At 36.1% G+C, this 24606-nt stretch overlaps 1 protein-coding gene across 3 annotated transcripts; it reads right to left on the reverse strand.

Annotated features, from left to right (window-relative positions):
• Positions 1-26: 26 nt before the first annotated feature.
• LOC18424898 (uncharacterized) lies at positions 27-22151 on the reverse strand. 3 transcript variants are annotated; one of them, XM_011630875.3, is made up of 11 exons: positions 22107-22151; positions 14368-14623; positions 7607-7819; positions 3410-3490; positions 3219-3305; positions 3020-3115; positions 2844-2897; positions 1469-2760; positions 700-748; positions 575-614; positions 27-486 (listed from the first exon to the last, which is right to left on the reverse strand). In XM_011630875.3, the coding sequence occupies exons 2-11, from the start codon at positions 14605-14607 to the stop codon at positions 338-340; spliced, it is 2301 nt and encodes a 766-aa protein (XP_011629177.2). In that variant the 5' UTR covers positions 14608-14623; positions 22107-22151; the 3' UTR covers positions 27-337. The 3 variants fall into 3 exon arrangements, with proteins under 3 accessions (XP_011629177.2, XP_011629176.2, XP_088705653.1); XM_011630874.3 differs by having other exon boundaries at positions 14368-14673; XM_088849527.1 differs by having other exon boundaries at positions 3410-3588; positions 14368-14673.
• Positions 22152-24606: the final 2455 nt, after the last annotated feature.

Consider the following 24606-nt stretch of genomic DNA (forward strand, 5'->3'; position numbering starts at 1 on the left):
GTAGAGTCAAAATGTTGACACAATTGTTAACACAATCAAATCTAATGGCTGTGTTTTTTAATAAGGTGATCCGCAATTGCCAGTCACAACTATCCGATTAAACTGTACGGGATGCTGCTCATATCCTTTAGAAATAGAAAATTATATCCCACTACTACAATCCCATTCTTTCACAGATTATACAAGAGAGTAGACCCTAAAATACAGTATTCTGAAACAACATACATATTAACAGCACTTTACGGCAAACTTGAACTGCTATTACATTCAAAGAGAGGCCCACCCGTTAATTTTTATGACACAGTAGACACAAAGATACATTTGACCACCTCCAGCATTAGGCAATGCAGAGCTCAAGAGAAGATTTTGCAAGCCAGAGCAATCCAGGATCATTTCTTCTCAACACCAAGTATGGCTCTGCTTTGCCAATTTCATCCAACACAACATCCTCACAGAATCCAATTGCCACAAGAACTTCCATAGCAGCTGAACATCAAAAACAATGATGTCTTACAAACAAGTATTAGACCAAAAGATTATAATTTAATTGCAGGGGAAAGAGAAGGCAACCCACCTTTATATCTCGCAACGGTCTTTTGAAAATGAGGATTAGCCTGGAGTTTGATGTTGGTTAGAAATATAAACATGACTATAAGTATGAACATAGTTTTGATTTTCAATATTAACGAAATGCAATACCTTGCGAAGCCGCTTGAACTTTATCTCATTGGGGTGTTCAATCACATTTCTGCAACAATGAACATGGTTAGACACATGTTAATTAGCAAATCCTACCCCTTTAACTCCTAAAACTGCTTTTGACTTGGTTGCGTTTAGAAAGGCAACCCAAATCATCTGAATCGTCCAACACATGTCGAGATGGGGGTGTAACCTTATCTTCTGTGACTTGCAATCCTTCAGTCTTGAATTCTAAAATTTTCACATCTGTTCATTTTCGCAACTAAAGCCAAATTCTATGTTTTCACTTTTTATGAATACTAATATCAAAGATTAATAATGTAAATACAATTACCCAGATCTTCATATCGTTTTATTATGTTTATTTATTTTTTTTATTCTTCCACGAAAAGTTATTTTATCACCAAAAAAACTTATATAGAGAAGTCACCAACATCAGTCTCGACACATCGACTAAAGTTGTTCTTCCCAGTGCTTGACTTTGGACATATTCGAGTTCTTGAAGATAGTGAATGTCCATGTCACATACCTAACAATCTTGAAAGATGCAAAATAACCAAAAAATAAACATATTTTAAATATCATTTTTTTATATTTTCTAAATTTCTCCAGAATTTACCAAAAGAAGTTAATCTATCCAAAAAAAAAACGTTAACGTGATCTGAAAAGTCACTAACATTAGTCTCCTCAACTCCAATTGTTCTTCCCAGTGCCTGACTTTTGACTTCGCTTTGAGTTATTGAAATTAGTGAATAAGCATGCCACATACCTAACAATCTTGAACAGAGTCAAAATAACTGAAGCAGCCTCGAAGGGAGAAGCTTCGGCCTTCAGCCTCTCAATTGAACTTTGAAGGCGGGTGGTGACAATGGTAACAGAATCTTGAATCCTTCTCAGCTCATCCATGTCCATGCCTTCTGCTTGAAAGGTCTCAGCATTTTCAGAATCATCACGGACTGGTTCATTGGTCCCCACTTTATCGGAATCATCAGGATCTGGTTCATTGGCCCCTGCCATTTCGGTATCATCAGGGTCTGGTTCATTCGTCCCTGCTTTATCGAAATCATCAGGATCTGGTTCACTGGCCATTGCATTTTCAGAATCATCAGGGTCTGGTTCATTGATTACTGCCTTTTCAAAATCATCCGGGTCTGGTTCATTGATTTGTGTTTCTAAATGCTCTTTTGGATCAGGCTTGAAACCCTCAGAGATGTCCTGAGCATCATCTTGATCAGGTTCAATTGCCATGGCTTCACTTACACCAGTGTCATCAGGATCAGGTTCACTGGTTTTTAACTCATTTCCCAAAACCTTGCTGTTTGTTTCATCTGGATCAGGCTCCTCATGGATCTCATCATCATCAGGATCAGGTTCAGACCCATGTTTCAAAATGCCCTTCTTTGTACTGAATTCATCAGGATCAGGTTCTTCTCTTGTCCTATGGTCACACAAATCATCAGGATCAGGTTCTTCTCTTTTCCTATGGTCACACAAATCATCAGGATTGGATTCTTCTCTTCGCCTGTGGTCACACAAATCATCAGGATCAGGATCTTCTCTTTGCCTATGGTCACACAAATCATCAGGATCAGGTTCCTCGCTTATTTTATGGTCACAAAAACCACCAGGATCTGGCAATGATGTGTTCTTATACTCCATGATGCTACTGTTTGGGAAGCAATAGTCATCAGGATCAGGCTCCTCATGGCCAAGGGTCAGTTTTTTACTTTTCACCAAATCCCCATCATCAGGATCAGGCTCTCCCATATTCACAAAACCACTAGAATTCATATTGGAAGAGTCGATCTCCATAGCATCAGCCTGTTTCTTGGGTTCTTCGGAAACATTATCAGAGGAGTTCTTTAATAATCGAATATAGGCAGCAGCCACTGAAGATTCTCGTACATGAATGCCTGGATTAAGATTTCTACCGCCAAGCTTTGGAGCATGATGAACTGTTTCTATCTGGGTTTCCCATTCATAATCATCTTTTGAACTGGTTCCACTCAAGGTATGTCTTTTAGATTTTGTCCAATCTAAAGTGACAGCTTCTTGATTCAGCTGTACACAAGGAATTAAAATATTAAGAGATGGTATTTAATCTAATTATAAATAGATTTCAACCTGAGAAGTCTCCTTGTTACCTGCTTATCAAGGGCATAGAAGTTCGTATCATGTTCAGAGTGTACCATGTGGGCCTAGAAACGTAAAAAAGAGAATAAAATCAGAAGACAAATATACTGACAAGTAGCACTTATGACACCAATTCAAGAAGATTAAAGATAACTATAGGAAGACATGTTCCAGGATCAAGCCTTACAAGCTCATGCAACAAAGTCTTCTTTATGCTCTCATATTTCCTGAATCCCTTAAGGTCATCTGTACGAAGCCGAAGTGAAATTTCCTCTCCATGATTCTGTAAAAAGATGGATTTTAATTCAAATAAAGAATGATAACCAGACCATTAGAATAATCAATCCAGTTCCTGAAGCTAAATTGAAATAGCTTGAGGGAGGTACCTTGTTATATCCAAGAATACACTTAGGACTGACCCCAACATAGCCAACTGGAGCTAACTCTGTCATAATTCCTACCCGCCATTTATGCTAATTAACGACAGAACACTAGTCAGAAAAATAAATATCCAAGACAGACTGTTAATGAAATAAATAGCAGATGACAAACTCAATGGATGAAACAGAATCAGCACCTTGTTCATGATAGCAACAATGCCCGGATCACTAGCAAGCATATGCATTCTTTGTAACGCTTCAGTGGGTAGAGGATTCAACTGAAAGGAATTAACAATACAAATCCAATCATTCTCCATGATTAAATGAATCCATGCAGTAGACGACAAACTGACTATGGTAGTTTCCTTCACTGGATCTGCTACAATACAAACTTTTACATTGTAAAGCCGATGATAGTAGTATTCCTTTTAAATTAAGATCCACAAAACTGTAAATACCTAAACTGTTCCAAATTTAAGAAATATGGTAATACCCAATTAGGCCTAGGGTTACATTTTATACCAAAGAAAACAAGGTATAGTTTTGCCTATAGTCACCCGAATCGTGTATCGAGGTCACGATTCCGGTTTGGAATCACGATTCTGCATGTCCCAAGATGAATCATGATTCTTGGAATATAAAAATCATGATTCCAAATTCCTCGAATCTCATTCCAAAAAACTTTTGGAATCCCGATCCCTAGAAGTTGGGAATGTAGATTCCATCTCACAAGATATGTGATCCATAGGTGCACAAGATTGGGATTCATATTTGAGACCCTGATCCCATTTTTTAGGAATAGTGAATCATTTAGAAGCTAGATCCACAACATCAGAACCCGGGTTCATAGATGCACCAAATAATGTTTTGATCAACATGGAATCGAACTTCTAATAACATGGATTCAAGATTCAAATGCAAATTTCTAGATTTATTGATAGCGATGTCTTTTTGTAGTTAAATGTCCTCAACCAGAATCTTCAACTTGAGCTTTGCGGGTACCAATGGTAAGTACTTAACCACTTCATCACCCTCCTCACGAAATTATAAATTCTTTCTCACTTTTGATAGACCATTATGTGTTGAAAGGGTTTTTCAAGCGATGAAGCACATGGCCCTCTAGCAGCTTGAGGTCCACATCATAGAGACTCATTTTTGTGTGAGAAGATGCACATCTTTCTTTCCACAACAAAAGATGCATGAAAAACACATACAACATATCGGTTTGGTTTCTCACTTCCAATAGACCCCGATGTTCAACGGTTTTTCAATAAAGCATCGAAGCATATGATGCTCTAAGAGCTTGAGGTCCACATGTCAAAGACTCTTTTCTAGTTAGAAGACACAGTTCCTCATTTCGTCCTTGAAATAAGCATGAGAAACACGTACGACATATTGTTTTCTTGGAGTTCTAGAAGCTCCTAGAAAGTAGATACATAAAGACATCAATCCAAATAATATAAGAGCCCTGGATAATCGTACTGAATATATGGAACCCGGAGTTCAAGCTTATAAATAATATGAAACTCTATATCTTGTCTCGTTAAAACTTTTGGTATGGTTCCTAGTGGATTGGTGTGTGATTCCTGAATGATAGGAATCTCGACTCCAAATCCATGGAACAGTGATTCAAATAATATAGGAATCAAGATTCCTATTTTATCAGATCGTGATTCTGGATTGTATTAATCACAGTGGATTGATGTGTGACTCCAAAAAAGTAGGAAACTGATTCCAAATTGATGGAATGCCAATTCTATCAAGATAAGACACATGAATCCTATTTTACTAGATCACAAGGCCTTTCCAACAACTATAGTTTTTCCATTCTATTCTCAGAGGTATTCAACAATGACCAAAAAAAATATCACAAAATCAAGAATCTTCAATAGTGAAGAATGGCATTTTCTTGCTGTCAGACAAAATTTGTTGCCTATAGTTTGGGGCATGTGGATATCCACTTATCGATCAAAAGGAAAAACAAGGCACATCGATATCCAGTTCATGCTCTTCTTCATAGCAGTCTGTGCCATTCATATCAAATTACTTTTTTTTCACCCCACTAAGTATGACAAGGGGTTTCAGCCAGTACCCCACCCATTGTATTGTTTGAGAAATGTACAAAAGGGACCATACAACACTGAAATGTATGGGGCTCTCAAGATCTCCCAACATACAAGTCTCCTCACTTCATCACACAGAATTATACACTCAAAGCTCTCAGTGTGAGGGCCATAACACCCATCTATTGTAAATGAGCTCAAGATTATTCCCTTTTTTTCCATTTTGGGTTTTTTTCTTCGTCCTTTTTTGTGTGTATGTGGGTGTGTGGGTGTGGAAGGAGGGGGAGTATGTATATGTCTGGTGTCGCGGTAGGGAGAGAGACCTTCAAAAGTTTGTCAAAGAAGTTGTTACGGAATTTCTTTTGGAACCAGTGTGCTATTAGGCTCTGGGTCTTAAGGCTTGTGTTAAACCTCCACAACATGGTATAAAGGTAATTAACAAAGGTGAAAGATGTGAACAAGTGGTCATAGCTCTTCCTTTCTGATTTGAACGAGTAGCATGCATTTTCCATTGGGGGACCCCATCCTTAAAGTCTATCATTTGTGAGCGTCCTCATTTGGTATGCCAACCAAGTAAACCAGGAAACATTAGGGTGGATCAAGCTTTTCTATATTGCTTTTAGGACATCATTGCTGCTCCTGTGTTCGTCAATCACCTCATAGACACTTTCGAGGGAGAAGCATCCATATTAAGAGGGAAACTGGCTGATATCTTTCATCCCATTATTGTACTCTACTCAATGGAGTGCTTTTTTATGTTTGATATCCTGCAATGTATGCCTTTTCCCATGAATCTCTCCTTATGTCCTAGAATCCCACAATTGGCATCTCCTAATGTAACTCTTACTAATTAGTGTCACACACAATATCTTCTCAGCTCACCAGCTTCCATCCCTACATGACAAACAGGCCCGGTTGATTTCCTTGATTCTTTTGATACCAAGCCCACCTTCATGCTTCAGTTTACAAATGAGTTCCAATTGACAAGGCTTGGATGTTTTTGGTTAAGTTGGTTGCCCCAATGGAAGTCCCTTTGGAGTTTTTTGAGAGCATTGGTTGTGATGGAGGGGCATTTGTATATAGAACACCAGTGATGTACAATTAGGTTGAGGTGTGATTTTATGAGGGCTTGTCTTCCTTGGTGTTGAAGGGTTTCAATTTTTCATCCTTTGTGCCCAGGCATAAATTTGTCTATAAAGTTTTCGCAAAGTCAGAAGGTGAGTTTCCCTTCGAATAGTTGTAAACCAAGGTAAGTTGGGGGTAGCTCCAAGCATTGCAGTTCCAAAAGGGTGGTTTTAAGGGACTGGTAGGTTCATGGGTTACTTTTGCCAAAAGCAAGAAGGTCACCTGCATAGACTGAGTGGAAGGGGTGGATGTGACCCTCGGAATCTTAGGTGGTAGAAATTTCCCCCCTCTGCCTCCTTGCCAATGATCTTGCTAAAGCCTTCTATGGCTAGAACAAAGAGATAAGGGAGAGCAAGTCGCTCTGTCTTAACCCATTTTCTTCTTTAAAGTAACCAAAGGGTGGTCTCATTTAGGATAATGGAATACCTAGGGTAAGAGTTGAACAATTTCATCCAATTCATAAAGGTTTCCCTTTAACCATATATTTTAAGTTCACATAAGAGGAAGTCCTCATTATCCTTGTCAAAAGCCTTATGATTGTAAGGCAGAAGGGGCTTTTTCTACTGTTAGTGATACCATGGATGAGTTCATGGGCAATTACAGCTTGCATAAAGATGTGCCGCCCTTAAAGGAAAGTTCTTTGGTTTGATCTGAGGGGAAAAAAAGATTCAAGTCAGATAACTACTGACATAAACATTACAAGGGAAAATTTCCATCGTATCATGCAAGTGATCGGCAATTTTCATAGAAATGTACATAGTTTATTTACTGGAATAAACTGCATAGGGAAAAGCCCATGCAGCTATTCAGTCAACTTAATTCCTATGATAACAGAACCCATGAAAATGGCGAGGACACAAATTGCCCAACCTATCATTGAGGAGAAGAAAAAGATAAAGAATCATATTTACCATGTCCAACCCAAAATGGTCTAGCCCTTACTATTCCAATGATAATGAGGAAGGCAAGCAATCTTGGTTGCATTATTTTATTTCTTTGTTCTCATTGAAAGTAGTATCTTTCTGGCTATTAAAGCAATATGCCTTATCCATAAGGAAATCTTTTGGCTCTGCTTGGAATCACATGTTTTCTTAAGTATCTGAATATCCGTAAGGGGTCTTAACTGTAATATATTATGGCTATCTTTACAAAGTAGGCTACTATTCTTTCGATTGATTTTCTAGAAAGATTAAGCAATACACAAACCTGAATTCCTGGAATGCTGAGTGTGCGAAAATCACAAAAGATATAAGGTCCTTGTGGAAGTCTCAATGAAGATTGGGGCCTCCCAAATGTGCGTTGCCTTAATCTCTTTTCCTCTTCATCAAATCCAGCGATCCTTAGATCTGGTTTAGAACTATCATGGGAAACCTCTTCAATTTCATCTGAAAACACTCCCATCATCCGAATAGATTTCCCCTGCCGTAACAAAATAATACAAGAATAAACACAAAGAATGGTTCCATTAATCACCTGCCTACCTACTTCCCAATTGAGTACGCATAGAATGTTGTATTAATGAAATTACACATATACCCATTTCCTTGATGAGGGAAAAGGAATTACATAAACATATAAATGGAAACAATGTTCTACGTACAACAATTATCTTTGACAACATAATCAGCAGTAAACAATCAAATATTCCACAAATCCATTGAGACCACATAAATTAAACAACTTTATCCAACTTTGTAATAAACTCACAAATAAGTCAGTCAGTGCCACTTAAGTTAAATTGCCAAGAAATGTCTAAAACTATTAGATGCTTGAAACATAAGGCAAATCTACGAGTGATGGACAAATCTACTAAGGAACAATGTAAATACTACTCTAATTTCAAACACTGCAAATAATTTGCACCACAGAATATACATGTTATGTAACTTTCAAAGAGGAAAAAAGAAATACTCAGAGTAAATGAAAAAGAAGTAAACATTATCGAAGGCCCAAGCGATCTGACTACTTTCTTTGAGCGTCCAGACTTTATTACAACTTTTCAGTATTTAAGCTAAACCAAAAACATCAAATTGAAAGGAAGCATTTAGAGCAAAAATTTAAGATAAATTCCTCAGCAGATATTTGTTTCCTCAAAACATAAGTCTCTTCTTGGAGTTTAAAGCCATGGAAGCCAATGATTCTGGGAGGATTGGATAGTTTGGAATTTGGTAGCGTGAGAACAAAAAGATGTGTGAACACAAGAGCTTATTTATTAGAAAGTTGTTCCTTAAACTACAGATATGTGAGTAAATATGCTTACATGTACAAATGGCCACAACAAAGAGCTAAACCACCCCTCATTACAAAAATAATCTTTTAATGTGATAAATGGAAATAGAACTAGATATCTCTTAATAGCCCTGATGTAGATCAAGAATGGGTTGATTCAAAAATTTATTATTGTTTTTATTTTTATTTTATTTTAGTTTTAGAGTTATGGGTGCATTTTTATTTTTATGTTATTAGGGTCAATGGTTAGAAATAGGATTTTTAGGTTAGTTTGATAAAGTATGTTAACAAGTTTAAAATAAAAAAATAAAAAAAAAGATAACAAGAGTCAATGTTTTTTAGGAAATGTGAGTCTGTTTTAAAAAGTTGTTTGAAAGGGTCGGAAGTTACATTTTTTAGAAAGCTTTTCTCTATCACAGTACAGATTGAGGTTGTTCTCCCACTCCCTACCATCTGGATCTTCCTCTAGGATTTCCTTGAAAAAATATGTCAAATCATTATCTTAAAATCATTAATAGTTTGATTCCGATAAGAGTAATCCCTTTTAAGGATTATTCTAGCGTATGATAGCACTTCCATTTCCATAAAAGGACAACTTAGATAATGAATACTTGGGAGTAGATTACGTAGGTGCTAAGGGAGATCCTATTATGATGGTGGGCTTGTTACTATTTTTACAGGATACAATGATTTCCTAGTTTTATGTGATTTTGTAGAGAATATGTTACCAAAGAGAGAGAGAGAATATTTCCTAGATGATGGATATAGAAGGAGAGAAAGTAGGTGTTTAAAGATGGAAAGGAGGGAGTCACGTGAAGTTCAAAAAAATATAGAGAAAATTACAAAAACTCCCAAGACTACACTTTCTATGCAACTTACCCCCAACCTAACTTTTTCCCTCACTTTTTTCCCCAAAATACATTTTCTATGCATATACCCCTCCAATTAAAAAATAAAAAATAAATGCCTAAAGTACCCTCCCTTACTTTTACCTTACCCACGCCTCTCTCTCCTCTATCCCACCAAAATAAGGCTCTGACACTATGTAAGTGCGGTCCGACAGTGGATCAAGCGCTCCGGCACTGTGTAAGTACGGTCTGGCAGTGAAACACTCTAGAGTTACAGGGCTCTGGCACTATGCAATTGTGGTCCGGCCGTGGAATACTTTGTAAGCACAACACTCCGACACTGTGTAAGTGCGGTCCGGCATAAATGTTCTGAAGTCACAAGGCTCCGGCAGTTGCAAAGGGCGGACCAACAGTAGAACTTCTGGAGTCACTGGGCTCCGACAATTGCAAAGGGCGGTCTAACAGTACTTAGTTTCGGTCTGGTAGGCGTTTTAGGGCGGTCCGGCAAAAGTTTCTGGAATATTGGATCCGGCAATGCGATGGCACGCTCCGGCAATGTGCAACCGGGGTCCAAGAGTCAACGTCAAATATGGCCAAATTGATTTTTATGTACAAAAAGAGCATTTCCGTCTAAAAAAATGAACTTTTTCCCTTGGGGGGGGGGTATTTGCATAGAAAGTTTGTTTTGGATAAAAAAAGGGAGAGAAAAAGTTAAGTTGGGGTAAGTTGCATAGAAAGTGTAGTCTTGAAGGTTTTTTGTAATTTTCCCAAAAATATATACATCGGGAGATTTTGTTGGTGCGTAATTTTGAGAGAGAGGATATTCTTTTTATTTTATTTTTATTTTATTCTTGATGGCTTGTATTAAAAGGGGGCTCATGCCCATGAGAAACATTATGTTAGAGTGTAATTATTTTATGAAAAGAAATTAGAGCTTCCACTTCTCTTATTTTACTTGTTGATTTGATTTTCGCTGCATCAAGCCCCTTCATAGAAAAAACTGAAAAGTTTGTTTCCTTAATAATTGTGTCTACGGTCAAGGATTTAGTGAAAAAGTCAGTTTTTTACTCAGTATAGGTAACATAGAGGCAAACTGATGATCCCTGCATGCATTCCCTATGATAAATCACCTTCTACATCAGAATGCTTGAACCTGTCAAGAAATACTGAATTGAACAAACTTTGTGGAGCACTATATCTTCATGGAAAGGTAAGCATTCCTATCTCAACACCAGAATTACGCAAACAAGCTCTAAGGCAAACTGTTTCATCTCAAGTAATGAACAGATTATAATCATCTTTAGCATTTAACAAGGATACAGCACCATGCTTCTTGTCGCACCATGGATTAAAGGAAGACTAAAGAAGATGCTATAGTCAGTAGTAGATTGACTATTCCCTTGAAAACCGGCTCATTCAAATTCGGCGTATGCATTAGTTGGAAATCAGATAAGATAGCATAGGCAAAACATTAATGTTTTTAGACACAGTACACTGAATATTCCAAAGCATGACAGCGAGAGGCGATCTCATAGGGGACAGTACAAAGCCACCGAAAAACTAACAGATGCAAAGTCAGGTAAGGTTCAACGTCTGAAATAAGAAGTCTACCAGCTCCACAATCAAATACCTGGCATCAAGTTCAAGTGGAACTCCAGTGGTCGTAGAGTTTGAAAAACGATCTCGAGATATGATGTCTATAAATACTTGTGTTGAATAGTTAATGTGACTCTCTAGAAAGCAAGATAAATGCCCCATATGTTTCAAAAAAAAAAAGTGTTTGAAGTATTTTACTTTTAATATGAGAAATAATGGTAAGGCCATTCCAGTTAATCATTACGCTATGTACATAGATCAGAGAACAAGAATCTGATTTTTGGAATGCTTCACATAAAAAGAAGTCAACCTCTACGACCACACTTCAATAGGCGATAAGATGAGGAAAATTAGACTTAGGTGGGCTGGTCATGTGCATTGTTGACCTAATACAACACAGGTTAGAAGGTGTGTGCGATTTGGTTCAAGTGGAAGACTCTAAAAGGGCAAGGGAAAGGCTCAAAAAGACATGAATAGAAGTAATGAGAAAAGATATGGTGACTTTTGGTCTTACTAAGGGTATGACCCTTGATATAGAAGAATGGAGGAACATGATCACCTTGGGAATTGTTTGAAACTATATGTAGCCTTCTTTTACTGGTAAAGAGGACTCTGACATATAACTAGGGCTTGCCAATGGATCCTTAGACATATGAATGCATTTTTATGCTCAAATGGTATCCCATCATCGTTCCATAGCTACTAGTAACAATACCTGAGCAATTGAAAGTTTGGAAATATGAATAAATGTTTCCTATTAATCAATCCGATATTTCAATGCAGACCCTCCATAACCAGTTTTGCATTATATCTATAAAGGATCACAAGCTAGTATAGTAATGTACAGTTCTAATGGATGGGAACATATGGGAATTTCTATGTAAAAAAAAAAAAAAGTCTCCAGTATTAGTTTGCTCAAGTGCATGGAACTCTCTACAAATTGCTCTTGCTAATGAGCACCATTAATAGCTTTTTCATACCTAGTACAATCCTAAATTAGTATTTAGATCAAGTGTAAATGAAAGCAAAGGTCAGTAATCTTGTTCTGAGCCTCAAAGACTGGACAAACCTGAGGAAACCATCATAGGCCTCATTGCCCCCAAATACAACAACCATAGGATTCTGAATGCAAAAGATCCCAAACTCACTATAAGTCTATGATCACGGAGGTTGACCAAGTAAGAATGACCATGCCATTTGACAAGTTGACTGGCCACACGACTGAATCAATAAAGATTAAACAAGTTGTGGGCCAACTTGCCAAGCTAGTTCCATGCATGCAAGAAATGCCCTATTACAAGTTTCAAGAATCTGTGGTGATAAGATCCAAAGTATTATGAATAAGATACAAGATTACTTTCATAGCTTCCCAAAATTAATCACAAATGAAACAACTTCATATCCTCGTCATTCCTTGGGAACACAGAGAATCAATGAAAGCAATGAAATTACATAAAACAGTGCTTGACATAGTAAACGCATAAGACCTTGTTTGCGAGTGGAGAAAAATGAGTTGGCTCCACTAGTTGCAATTTGATGTACACTCATTGAAGTTTGGCCAATGATATGTTCTCACTTAGAAAGCCAAATAAATGAAAGAAATCCACACAAGAGAGACAATGTCAGGGTAAAAAGGTCGAGCACCTGCTGAGAACTATATATGGATAGGCAGTAAAGATGCAATAAGATGATGCAATGTAGAGAAGGTTGTTCACGTAGATGAGTACATGGTTAAAAAACAAAACATTATTCATAGATAGATGGATAGATAAGAGGGAAAATTACAAAAAAAACCTCAAAATACACTATCTATACAACTTACCCCCATCCAAACCTTTTCTCTCACTTTTTTCCCCACAATAAACTTTCTATGCAAAAACCCCCCCAAAGCAAAAAGTTCTTTTTTTGAGACGGAAATGCCCTTCCCATACATAAAAATCAATTTGGCGAGATTTGACGTCTCACAAGTTCTACTGCCGTAGCACCCTTTGCCACTGTCAAAGCACTACTACCGGAGCGCCCTTTGCTACTTCCGGAGTGTTGTGTCTCACCAGTTCTACTGCCGGAGTGCCCTTTGCAACTGCCGAAGCTCTACTACCGAAACGCCCTTTCCTATTGCCAAAGCGCCCTTTGCTACTACGGGAGTGCTATGTCCCACAAGTTCTATTGTCGGCGCCCTTTGCAACTGCCGGAGCACTACAACCGGAGCGCCGTTTGCTACTACCGGAGCATTGTGTCTCACAGGTTCTACTGCCGAAGAGAGAGGCATGTGGAATAGTGGTAAGGGTAGTTTAGTCTTTTTTTTATGTTTTTTGGGTTGGGAGGGTTATTTGCATAGCAAGTTTGTTGTAGGGAAAAAACTGAGAGAAAAGGTTAGGTTGGGGGTAAGTTGTATAAATAGTGCAGTCTTGGGGGTTTTTTGTAATTTTCCCTAGATACTAGGGTTTAGCTTTACACCCTGGATACAGCTCCATAAAGACCTGGCCACTCCATCACCACGAAGATGGAATACTAAATGATTGTGTAGAAGAGAAAAAGTTAATGAGAGAGGCATTAGTCCGTGCCAACATAATATGAAGTCCCTATGGTTGTACCACTAGCGACCAGAATGAGAGAGAACAGATACGAGGGACTAACTTAATCCAAAGGACTAGAAGCCATTTCATACAAGCAACAAGCTTGGACATGAAAAAAACAAGAAGGTGGGCCACAACATCCATACATGATCAGCTTAGATGGTACCTGAGATGTCCTGTGTAAACTGAAGTAAAAACACTTTTCTTACAACAAATATGCTACAAAAACGTGCATTTAGAGAAAGTACAGGACAACCACAAATCAAATGCGGACCATCAAGCCTTCCAAGGTTAAATCCCATCTAGAATTGGTGAGACCAATAGATAACGATCATTATGACAAAGGGAAGCCACAATAGACAGTAATGAAGACAGTTAAGAAACATCCTTGCAATATTCAGAAAACATGCATAAAGATGACTCCACATTTGAGCTCCCGGTTTTGTACCCAAATAACAATCTAATTGCTAAAACAGCTGGAAAAAAACAATAAGGAAAGAGCTTGATAAATATAAAACCATCATACAACACATTACATTCTACAAACAAATAATTGCAACTTAAACAAGCTATATGCAATTGAAAAGAACTCAATAACTCCTATAATAGCATGATTAAATATGAAAGAAATAAGGCAAAGACAAGAAGTAGAGTTGTTCATCATGTTTACTAGAAGAAAATGGATATATTATCACTGAATCACAAATAAGGTCTTTACCTTGAGAACAGCAGTTTCTTGCAAGCTTAATTTTGAGTGCTCATGTGAGAATGGTAAAAGTAATTTGGAGCTATTATTTGTAGAGCGTGGAACAAGTAACCGCATTGTTTCAGGTTTCACATTCGTCACTATCTGCAGCTTCTGACCAAGCTCTTCAACAGTAGAGCCTGAATTAATCTCTACGGTGATTTGCTTTCCCCTCCAAATAACAGTGACACTCATTATATCCTCTTCCTCCATAATGTTACTGAGAAAACTGAAAATAAAGCTCAGTATACACCGTGAAGATGTTGAATAACTGTCTTCCTGCAAGGGTATTAGAATAAGCAACAGGAATAATCAAACTAATATCCATGGCTAGAATATATCAATTCACGATCCTAGGTAGAAAGAAAGTATATGGTTCCTCAATGAAGCAAAAATAAACTTTGCAACAGAAATAACATTTAAAAATACCTCAACCATATGTTCATAAATTTTCCTTGTGCCAAAAAGAAATAATACTTTTAATACTAAAATTACTCGTTTACAAAATAGTATCAAAGAAACAGGCAAAAAGAATAGAATCATCAAACAATTCATTAAATCAAGTGCATATGTCAGCAAAACAAAAACAGCTACAACTTGCATATAAGAGTAAACTTCTCATAACAAATTTACTTTATGCCTTCACTCTTTGAATTAAGAAAATAGATGAGTCCTTGTTACACATGAAGATTTTACATGAGAACGAATGATCATTCTAGATGACTAAATACCCTCAACAATATGACATCTCACAAAAATGTAGAACAGATCACTCTTTTGAAAAGAGCATTGACTTATAGCATTTGCTAAATGCTAAGCTAGAGATCTAAAATCATTTCCTCAACAAAAACAGTTCAGGAATCTCTCCTCTAAAAGAGGCTTCTCACCACAAGTGAAAACCCAAATTCAATTTCACATGAATTGATTGATTTGGTCAATGGATAGTGTATCAATTTGTAGTGGTTACCAAATCCTAATCTACCCATATCTGAACTCTAGATCAGTCAGAAGATAAAATCTATGGGTTCTGATCCATATATTAGAAATTCGTGGGTTCTGATCAAAGAATTTTTTTTTTTTATTTGTGAATTTTCTAATCAGAGAATTAAATATTAGAAAATTTAACACCAAAAAAAATAAATTCATCACTGATTTTCCCAGCAAGTATTCAACAATAATTTGAAGCCCAAACTCTGGATTATTCTTTTTTTGGGGGGAGTGCCCTAATGTCTAGATTCTGAAACAACCATAGAGATAAGGGTGCATATCTTTGAAGATATCTTCAATTCAAGCTTTGGATCACCCCAAATACACATTTGGGTTAAAAATTACATCATTTCAAAGCTGATTCTGTCATTCAGAGCATTGTTGGAAAAACCGGGCGATCTAACAGCCAACCGCCCGATTAGATCAAAACAGGCAACTGGCCAGTTCCGGTTTTGGGTGGTTTTGGTGATCGACCGGTATTTAAAAAAAAATTCAAAAAAAATGTATATAAATTTCGAAAAATAAGGAATTTGGTTTTTAATGCATTTTTTAATATTCTTTACATTATGGTAAAGCTTAAAAATTGTTTTGGTTATTAATACTCACTCTAATTCAAAAAATCGATTCGTTAAAATCCATTTTTTCATTAATTTTCAACTTCATTTGAATGTGTTTTGTTTTAATCATTCTTTATATGCTTTTCATATTTTAGTAGATTTTTTTTTTGTATTTTTTTATCTTTTTCAATACTTTATTAACTGCCCATGACTTGTCCGGTTATAATGGTTGAATCGGCCGGTTTAACAGTTAGGCTGGTTAAACCGCTTTTGGGCCCATGTCCGATTAACCATTCCGGTTCAATTTTGCGAACACTGATTCAGAGCCACTACTGAAGAAAGAGGTAGAACATACCTCAAGTCCCATAAGGATGGGTGGGCTCAATTTGGGTTTCATAATCACTAATTCATGAAGTGACATGAGGAGAGGAATACCAAGAACCTATTGGTGAATTGTTCCTTAGGTACGATATGTCCAAGATCCATTGATGCTTCTAAAGATGTTCATAGTGCACATTATATATTCTCTTTTATTGATAAGGGCCTTGTCGAGTTTGGGGAGGAGCATTTAATTCAAGTTGTCACAGATAATGTTGCCCTTAATATAGTTGCAGCTCATTTGCTTTGCCAAAAGAGGCCTCCTATATTTCAGACACCTTGAGTTGTTTATTGCAAAGACCTTATGCTTGACGTTATTAGCGACATGCCTATTGTTAAAGGCACAACTTTTAAGGCAAGGAAGGCCACAATTTCATATATAACCAGACCATTACCCTTAGTATAATGCCTAAGTTCACAAAAAAGAAGGAGGAGCTAGTAAGGGCTAGGGTCACCAGATTTACTACTGCTTACATAAGTCTTAAGAGCATAAATAATAGGAAGATCCACTTCGGAGGACTGGAGCAGGTGTAAGTAGTCTAGAGCTCCCAAAGGAAACAGGGACCATGATATTTTTCTTCCTAAAGTTTTTTAGCATGGGGTAAAGTACTCGCTAGAGGTATTTCTATCTTGGTCAAGATCTTGCACTTGGCTAATGGTGACAAGCCCTCTATGGGCTATATACAATGCATTAGATGGAATCATGGAACTAAGAATGAGATAGAAGAGATTTTGTTAATGATGAGACCAAGTATAACCCAATTTGGAGATTATTGATGAAAATTGGGATAGGCAGCTTCAGAGACCATTGCATGCAAGTGAGTACTATTTGAACCCGAAGTTTTTTTATGCTGACCTAGATATTGAGAGGAAAGATACAAGCGTGGGTGGAGTTAATGAGTACCTTGAGAGGCTTGTTCCTGTGCTAGAAATCTTAGTTAAGATATCTACTGAGGCACTCATTTGAATAAGTGTGCATTGAGGTCATTCAGGTTAGAAATGGCGGTGATTCAAAGGACCAAATCAGATCCAAGTAATATACTTTGTTTGAAAATGTTCTTTCAAGTTTCTAATGACTAATATTTAATATTAAATTCACTAAAATCCTTTATGATAATGTTAAATGAATTAAAGATAACACCCAAATTGCAGCCCAATGGTGGAGCCAGCATGGGAGTAATGCTCTAACCCTCCAGAAGATGGTTGTTCAAGCATGAAGTTTAACAACTAGGTCTTCTGTTTATGAGCTGAATTGGAGTTGTTTTAAGATGGTATGTTTAATTGAGGTTCATTTCTATTATAGCCGATATAGACATTTAATACCAATTTAAGTATGTCTTTATGATTATACTTTAGTCCTCCTTTAGTCCAAATGTAAAACTCTAGTTGGGTCAAGTAATGATGCTAGTAGTACTCATGCATTTTTTCTTATAGGTGCACAGAGAGAGAAGAAATAAGCTTCAGTAAAGAAAGCTCAATGATTTGGGAATCAGAGGCTTAGGGAAAAGTTTGATCAGCAGAAGAAGGATCTAATCGCCTCTAAGGACAATGAGAATGCTAATGAATGGTTGGTTGGAGACCCTGGCAATGAAGTTGTCATCCTTGGTGAGAGTTTGACTTGGGATACGGTTGAGGAAGCTTCAAGTATAGATTCTGATCTTAGGAGGGCCACTTGAGCATCAATGGTTGCCGGTACTTCACACAAGGGTGAGGAAGATAGGAGAGAATTAGGCAGATTCAAAATAAACTGAGGAAGATGGGCAATATTTTTAAGAGGGTAATGATTCTGCTGATGATGGCCTTGATTCAGATGGAGGTGCAAGCGATGATGAAGACTTTGACAGACGATGCTTGAATAATTGACGATCTCCTTGCTTCTTTTGTATTTTAACTTATCTTTTATACTGCATCACCTTGTATTGGCTTTGTACTGTTTTTGGAGACTTGGAGTCCATGTGATTATGCCTATCTGTTGTGTAACTGTGTATCATGATTGTATGCCACTATAGTATGGATTGGCAAGTTGGAGACCATACACTATGGACCTGAATATGTTTTTCACTAAATTTTCAATGATTTGAAATTTTGAACATGTTTCAACATTTATGCGTATATATTTGCATGAAAACGTTAGTTAGCATACATATAAATGCTAAGAAATACAAATTAACACAAAAAACTGCATGTATGTACGCTTGGACAGCACATATATGCATACTTCTGAAATGTTTCACCTCAGTGCGCCTGAGGTTCTAGGTACCAGGCCGGCTGCTTAGCATTTTTTGAAACATTGAAACCAACTCTATAGGTCTGAAGAGACCCACCCAAACTTTTGGAAGTGGGAGGAGAATGAACAATGCTCTTTTTGCAATCCATCAAGATGGGTTGTTGAGTGTCCGCATGCAAGTTATTTTCTCAAGAAATGCATTGAGGACTCAATGCTTAGCATTCCTCTCATCCTCAATAGCAACAAAAGCTCTCTGGATGAGAATAATGGGTTTGACCCATTTGGATTAACATGACCGAACTCAAAGCATCCCATTTTGTTTGACACGGCAGGTTCAAAGCAAGCTCCCATGGATCAACTTGCTCTAATACCAAAACTGATATAGAAACAAGGATGCTGGGCTCCTTGGTTAATCCAATCAGTTCATCGATGGTCAGCAAGGATGATGGTTCTAATGATGACCGTGCACGTATTTCATGTTTATCTCACATGCGGATTTAAGAAACCTCACAAATTAACTTGGGTTACGGCTGGCTTTATTGACTGCATCTTTTGGTGTAACTGGCTATTCCTTATCTCGGGACCAAATTGGTTATTGGGCAGTCAAAATCATGACCGGCGTGCCTGAGGCTATCCCTATAATAGGATCGCCCTTGGTAGAGTTATTATTAATGAGTGTAGACGAGATGGGCATAGAAAAAATGGTTTTAGGTGCAATTAGAAATTCTAAATGAGTAAGGGTTCAGGAGCTCTAAAGGGTTTAGGTTCATACAAAGATTAGAACAGCAGGATTTTGGGCCTTTGAAAATTTTCCTAATTGGGGTATAAATGGACAATACAAGTCTAAATGAAGTATAATTAGGGTGAGGGTTAGGGCGAAGGATTTTCAGGTTTCTAAAGGGGTCAAAGCTTGCCGCAATTTAGCAGGTCCAGCAAGGTAAGAGAGTAAAGCAAGGTTGAATTAGGGCAAATCTAGTAAGGAAAATCCAGGGCTTGAGCTTTTAGTCTGGGGTTTATGAAAGGGTTGGAATGGGTGCAGAATTTGGTTATGGGGACTCTAAGGTTGGAAGCATACAAGAAGAAAAGAAGAAGGTTCAAACTTGTTAAGAAGACTGAACCATCTTAAGCTAGAGGTGTAAAATCACTCTATCACCAAAAGGAGTTGAAGATTTCTCTCCTCTATAGGTGATTTCTCATCAAAACTGAAAACCTAAATTTTTATTTTTCAAAAATTGATTGATTTGGCTCAGGCATGAACGTGTATTTTTAGGTCTTCCCTAATCCAACCTACCCATCCTAGAACTCTAAATCAATCAAGAAAGCATCCTAATCAAATTAGAAGATAATTTTAAGGGTGTAAGCCATATAGTAAAGAACGTCAGTTCCTAGAGACAGTATATCTCAATACATTACAACTAGGAAATTATTAAATATTAGAAACCTTAACACTAAGTAATAGTCAAACTATTTTTTCCAACAAGCTTTCAACTTTGAAGCCCAAAACATATAAATTACAAGAAAATCATAGAGATGAAGGTAAGAGATCGTTGAAGATATCTTCAATTTAAGCATTTGATCAGCCTAAATGGACATCTAGGCGAAATTTTAAATCCTCTAAAGGTGATTGCATCAAGCTGGACACTGACCCAAGCACAATTTAGTACAATACCTGTGACTTCAAAAATATTCATTGAAAAAAAATATTCATGTGCCACAAAAGCTCCTCTGCAGATTAAGAGCAAGAGTTAGAAAGCCACATAACTAAAACTTTCGTGCAGCCCAAATTTATTTGTCCTTTTTTTTTCCTTCCTTTTTTGAACATTACATGCCATCAGGCAAGAAGCTGTTAAAATTCCAAAGGAACACACAAAAGGAGACATATATGGTAGTGTGGGGGAGAGGAGAAAGAAATAAGAGTGTGTTTGATAACACCAGATTTTGGAAGTGGGAGTGGATCGTCCCACTTCCACGTTTGAGATCAGGAACATTTTGGAAGGGTGGCATTCCACGCCCTTCCACGATCCTTTTTTTTTAACATTAACTTGCGCTTGGCAGCCTGTTTTGGAAGGGCTGTCTCCCATGAAAATGGGAGACTTCCTCCCTGTCCAATAATTCGCCGGCATCAAACACGCCCTAAGACAACAGGAAAAACCAATAGGATATTTTGATAATATTTGGAACGTCAATTGTTTGTCTGAATTGAGATAGTGAAGAAAAACTCTAATTGACTCCCTTAATGACTTCCTTTCTATTTAACGAACATATATTTCCCTTGAAAAGTGGAAGAGAAAATGCAGGAAATAGCCCACATGAATCCTTCATAAAAGCATCATATTACTAACTGAGAAGGAGACCATAAGCTGATATAGGTCTTCAAAAAAAAAATAAACCATTAGCAAGTCTACCTCATGTCTTCAGCAATCAAGTAACTGAACATGATGATCTCAATTTCCTTTATGTAAGCATTCCGCAGCAAGTTGTTTACAATTTTCTAACTTTTATAAATTTAATATCAGCTAATTCCCAATATTCTCTCTTCAGCAACAAGCCTACTCATTCTCATATGTAGGATAATGTTAAGAAGTTGCAAGTTTTATGAAACCAGTTGAGTTCCTCTCTTCAGTAACTACATGGGCTTTGTATAGATGGTTCATAACTAATCCCCGTGCAGCAAGATAATACATCCAGCTTTGAGATTCCTACCACCATTAACCCAATTGCTATAGAACTTTTCCAATAGGAACATAGCTCCTGAAATGGAAACTTAGTGGGAAACATTTAATCTTCTTTGGGATCAATCTTGCTATAGCACCATCTCTAATATACTTGATGAGGCTAAGACTTAGTGCATATTAATTCTATAGATTTCACCATTCTAGAAGTGATCTCCAATTCTCCACAAGAGGTAAAAATTATAATATGGGCCAAAACTGTAATGGGATGAATTTCAAACATCAAAACAAGCTAACATAAGTAACAAACAAATTCTCAAAAAAAAAAAATGTCAACAATTTCTAGGGAAGAATATAATAACCAGGAAAAAGGAAAACTGCAACTATCTTAAATTTTAAATGAAGGATATCAACCTAGAAACTTGTCTCAATACAAATACCCACTGCACAATCCTAGGCCATAGTGAAAGTAAATCATCAGAAAACATACAATTGGGCTACAAGCAGGGGACCCATACAATTAAACTCCTGCATTTGAAGCCAATTTGATAGCATCCAAGCTATATACAGTCAACCCAACAAAGATAAATACAAATTACAAAATTCATTTGTCCTCAAAACAATTAAAGTCAAAAAACCAGAAAAGTAAAAGAATTACTATCATATTCTTCAATAGAAATAACCTGAAATAAATGAGATGTAATTTAAGACATATAATATTAGAATAAAAATTTCCAAAATAAATATAACCAAACAACGAGTAAATGATGAAAACGTGAAACAAATTAAAGAAAAACAAACCAGATTTAGAGGCCACAATTACCAAATAATTTATATAAATTAACATAGCAAAAACTTCCAGAGAAATAAGAACCGGAAGAACAAGAATACCTCAGAGAATAGAACCCTGCGTTGCAAACCTTCAAAAAAAAGCCTAGTAGGACAGGAATGACCGCCTCTATTTATAGACATACGCAAGACCATGATACCCCAAACTTCTAATAAATTGCCGGAAGAGTCCCAAGAATTATTTAATATCTCTATGACCATTATGCCCTTGCATAAGACTAGATCGGTTGTCTTCCACTCCGGTGACAATTACATCTTGGGAAAAGTTTATTTAGATCCTAGACATCTAAACTATCAAATTAGAAGGTGCCTCAAAACTTTCACTATAAGAGGTTGTTTTGGTCCCAAAATATCATCAAATTGACATCAGGATGCATGAAAATGAGAAAAAAATGGATTTCAAGTTTTAAAAATAGTGCATCTTGTAATGTATTTTTGGACCTTCAATTTTTAAGATTTTCAAGTTTTCATAGATCTGCTCGTTCTACCCTATTTTTTAAACTTTAAATTTTATAACTAAAGATAAAACTATAATTTAAGGCTATCACAAAACTTTTCAGTGTTGAAACCACATTCCTCGACACTACTTGAAAGTAGGCTCTAATTTGATTGTTTAGAGCCTCGGCTCTATACAGTTCAATTTTTACTGAAATTATTTGAAAAATAATACTAATAATAATAATAAATTGTCTTGTTAGTCAAGATCATTAAAAATGTCGACACAACAATTGTTGGACGAAATAATTATAAAGTTGATAAGACCTCTACCACATTTAATTTGTGACTTTTTGAGGTATTGTGTACATTTAATTTGACTTTTTGAGGTATTGTGTGTAACTTGTTTCGAAAAGTTGTATTTTCAAAAGGGCAAGCTTTCTATGCTTCCCCTACAACATAAAACTTATATACCTCCCCTTATCTAACCGTCCATTCTGAATGGAGGGCTAAGATTGTCTTAATCACAGTGTCACAACTCTACACTATTTTATTTTTAAATTTTTTTATATAAACTATTTTAACACCAAATTTTGTACGTCCAATCCTCTATTAAACTCTCACTAGTGAAAAATATAAAACAAATATTTTCAATAAAATAAAATGACCAAAATACCTTTAAAAATTTTAAGGGTTATTTTGATCATTATATTTTATCACAAAATTATTTTAATATTTTTTATAGGTGCCCCCCAATGAGAATATGGCATGTACAAAATTTCATATTCATACAATTTATATAAAAAAAAAATGAAAACAAAATACCTTGAGACGTTGGATCTAAGATCAAACGGTAAGTGGCTCTCTTGATCAAAATTGGATGGCTGGATGGTAGGGGAAGCATAAATCTTCTATGATGTAGGGGAAGTATAGAAATATTTTCCTTTTCAAAATAACAGAGCCTGACATGAAGAACGTATCGTCATAGCTTTTCTCCAATTAATTGGGGTCGGCTACATGAATCTTGATCCGCCCTTTTGTTCCATTTAAATCTATAGTTAGCAAGCAATTCTTTGTTTAAAACTCCCTGGAAAAGATGCCTTTATAACACTAAAAATTCCCTTTATATAAATATGGTGTGTCTCGCTCATAGTTAGCAAGTCTTCATTTAAAACACAATTTTTTAAAATCCATTAAGAACTCCGAGTTTTTCAAAAGATCTTCAAAAAATCAATTTTTTTTAATGGAACCGATATAAATATGTATTTTATCTTTTTTCAAAAAAACTTTTCAAAATAAACTTTATCCCTAAAGTTCTATTTCTTTATACTTCATAGTATTGAGTGTGATTTAAAGATAAGCACATTAACAATGGGAATAAACTAAGAATCTTGATTTAACAAAAAATTCTATAAAAAATTTCACAAATAAGTTTTCTTTGAAAAATTATAGCAAAAACTGCTAGCAGTATATTCTCTAAAAAGTAAGATATCAAAACATTCGTATATCTCAAAATAATAGGTAGAGTTAGAAGAAGAGTAACGCAATGAAATATCTTTCTTTCTTTAAATCCAAAGTGTCCTTATAAATAGCAAGAGAGAGATTCAACAAACTAAAGATTTAAGTAGCTAGGAATTCGTTTTGAGATTTGAATTTGGTTAAACATTTTGTTGCTTTCTTTATGCTAAAAGAAGTGTGATTAATTTCATTTTTTATTTTTTATTTTTTATTTTTTATTTATTTTATTTTTTGGGTCGCTGTGTTTTCTTTTAGTTAATTACAATCCTATACTGAGAGTCTTTATTGTTTTTACGTAGAACAATAATTCTATGCTTTGATTTATAGTTATTGTTATTTACTAATGTAGTCCTTATGTTTAGTATTATTCTTGTTATTTCATTTTATGCTCCCAATAAATTTAGGATATGTTTTATGTAGTGACAATAGAGTAAGCATCGTTATTGGATTTATATTTTACTCGAATGCCAGTACATAAGGCTATCAATAGCTTTAATGTATCTATACAATATTGCAAATCATAATCCTATACTACGTCAATTTTATATATCCGATTTTTTTACTCTGCTTTTTTGAGCCAAATCCAAAA

The sequence above is a fragment of the Amborella trichopoda genome, chromosome 10, assembly GCF_054954075.1.
Source record: "Amborella trichopoda isolate Santa Cruz 75 chromosome 10, AtrichopodaSantaCruz75HAP2 v2.0, whole genome shotgun sequence".
NCBI lineage: Eukaryota > Viridiplantae > Streptophyta > Magnoliopsida > Amborellales > Amborellaceae > Amborella > Amborella trichopoda.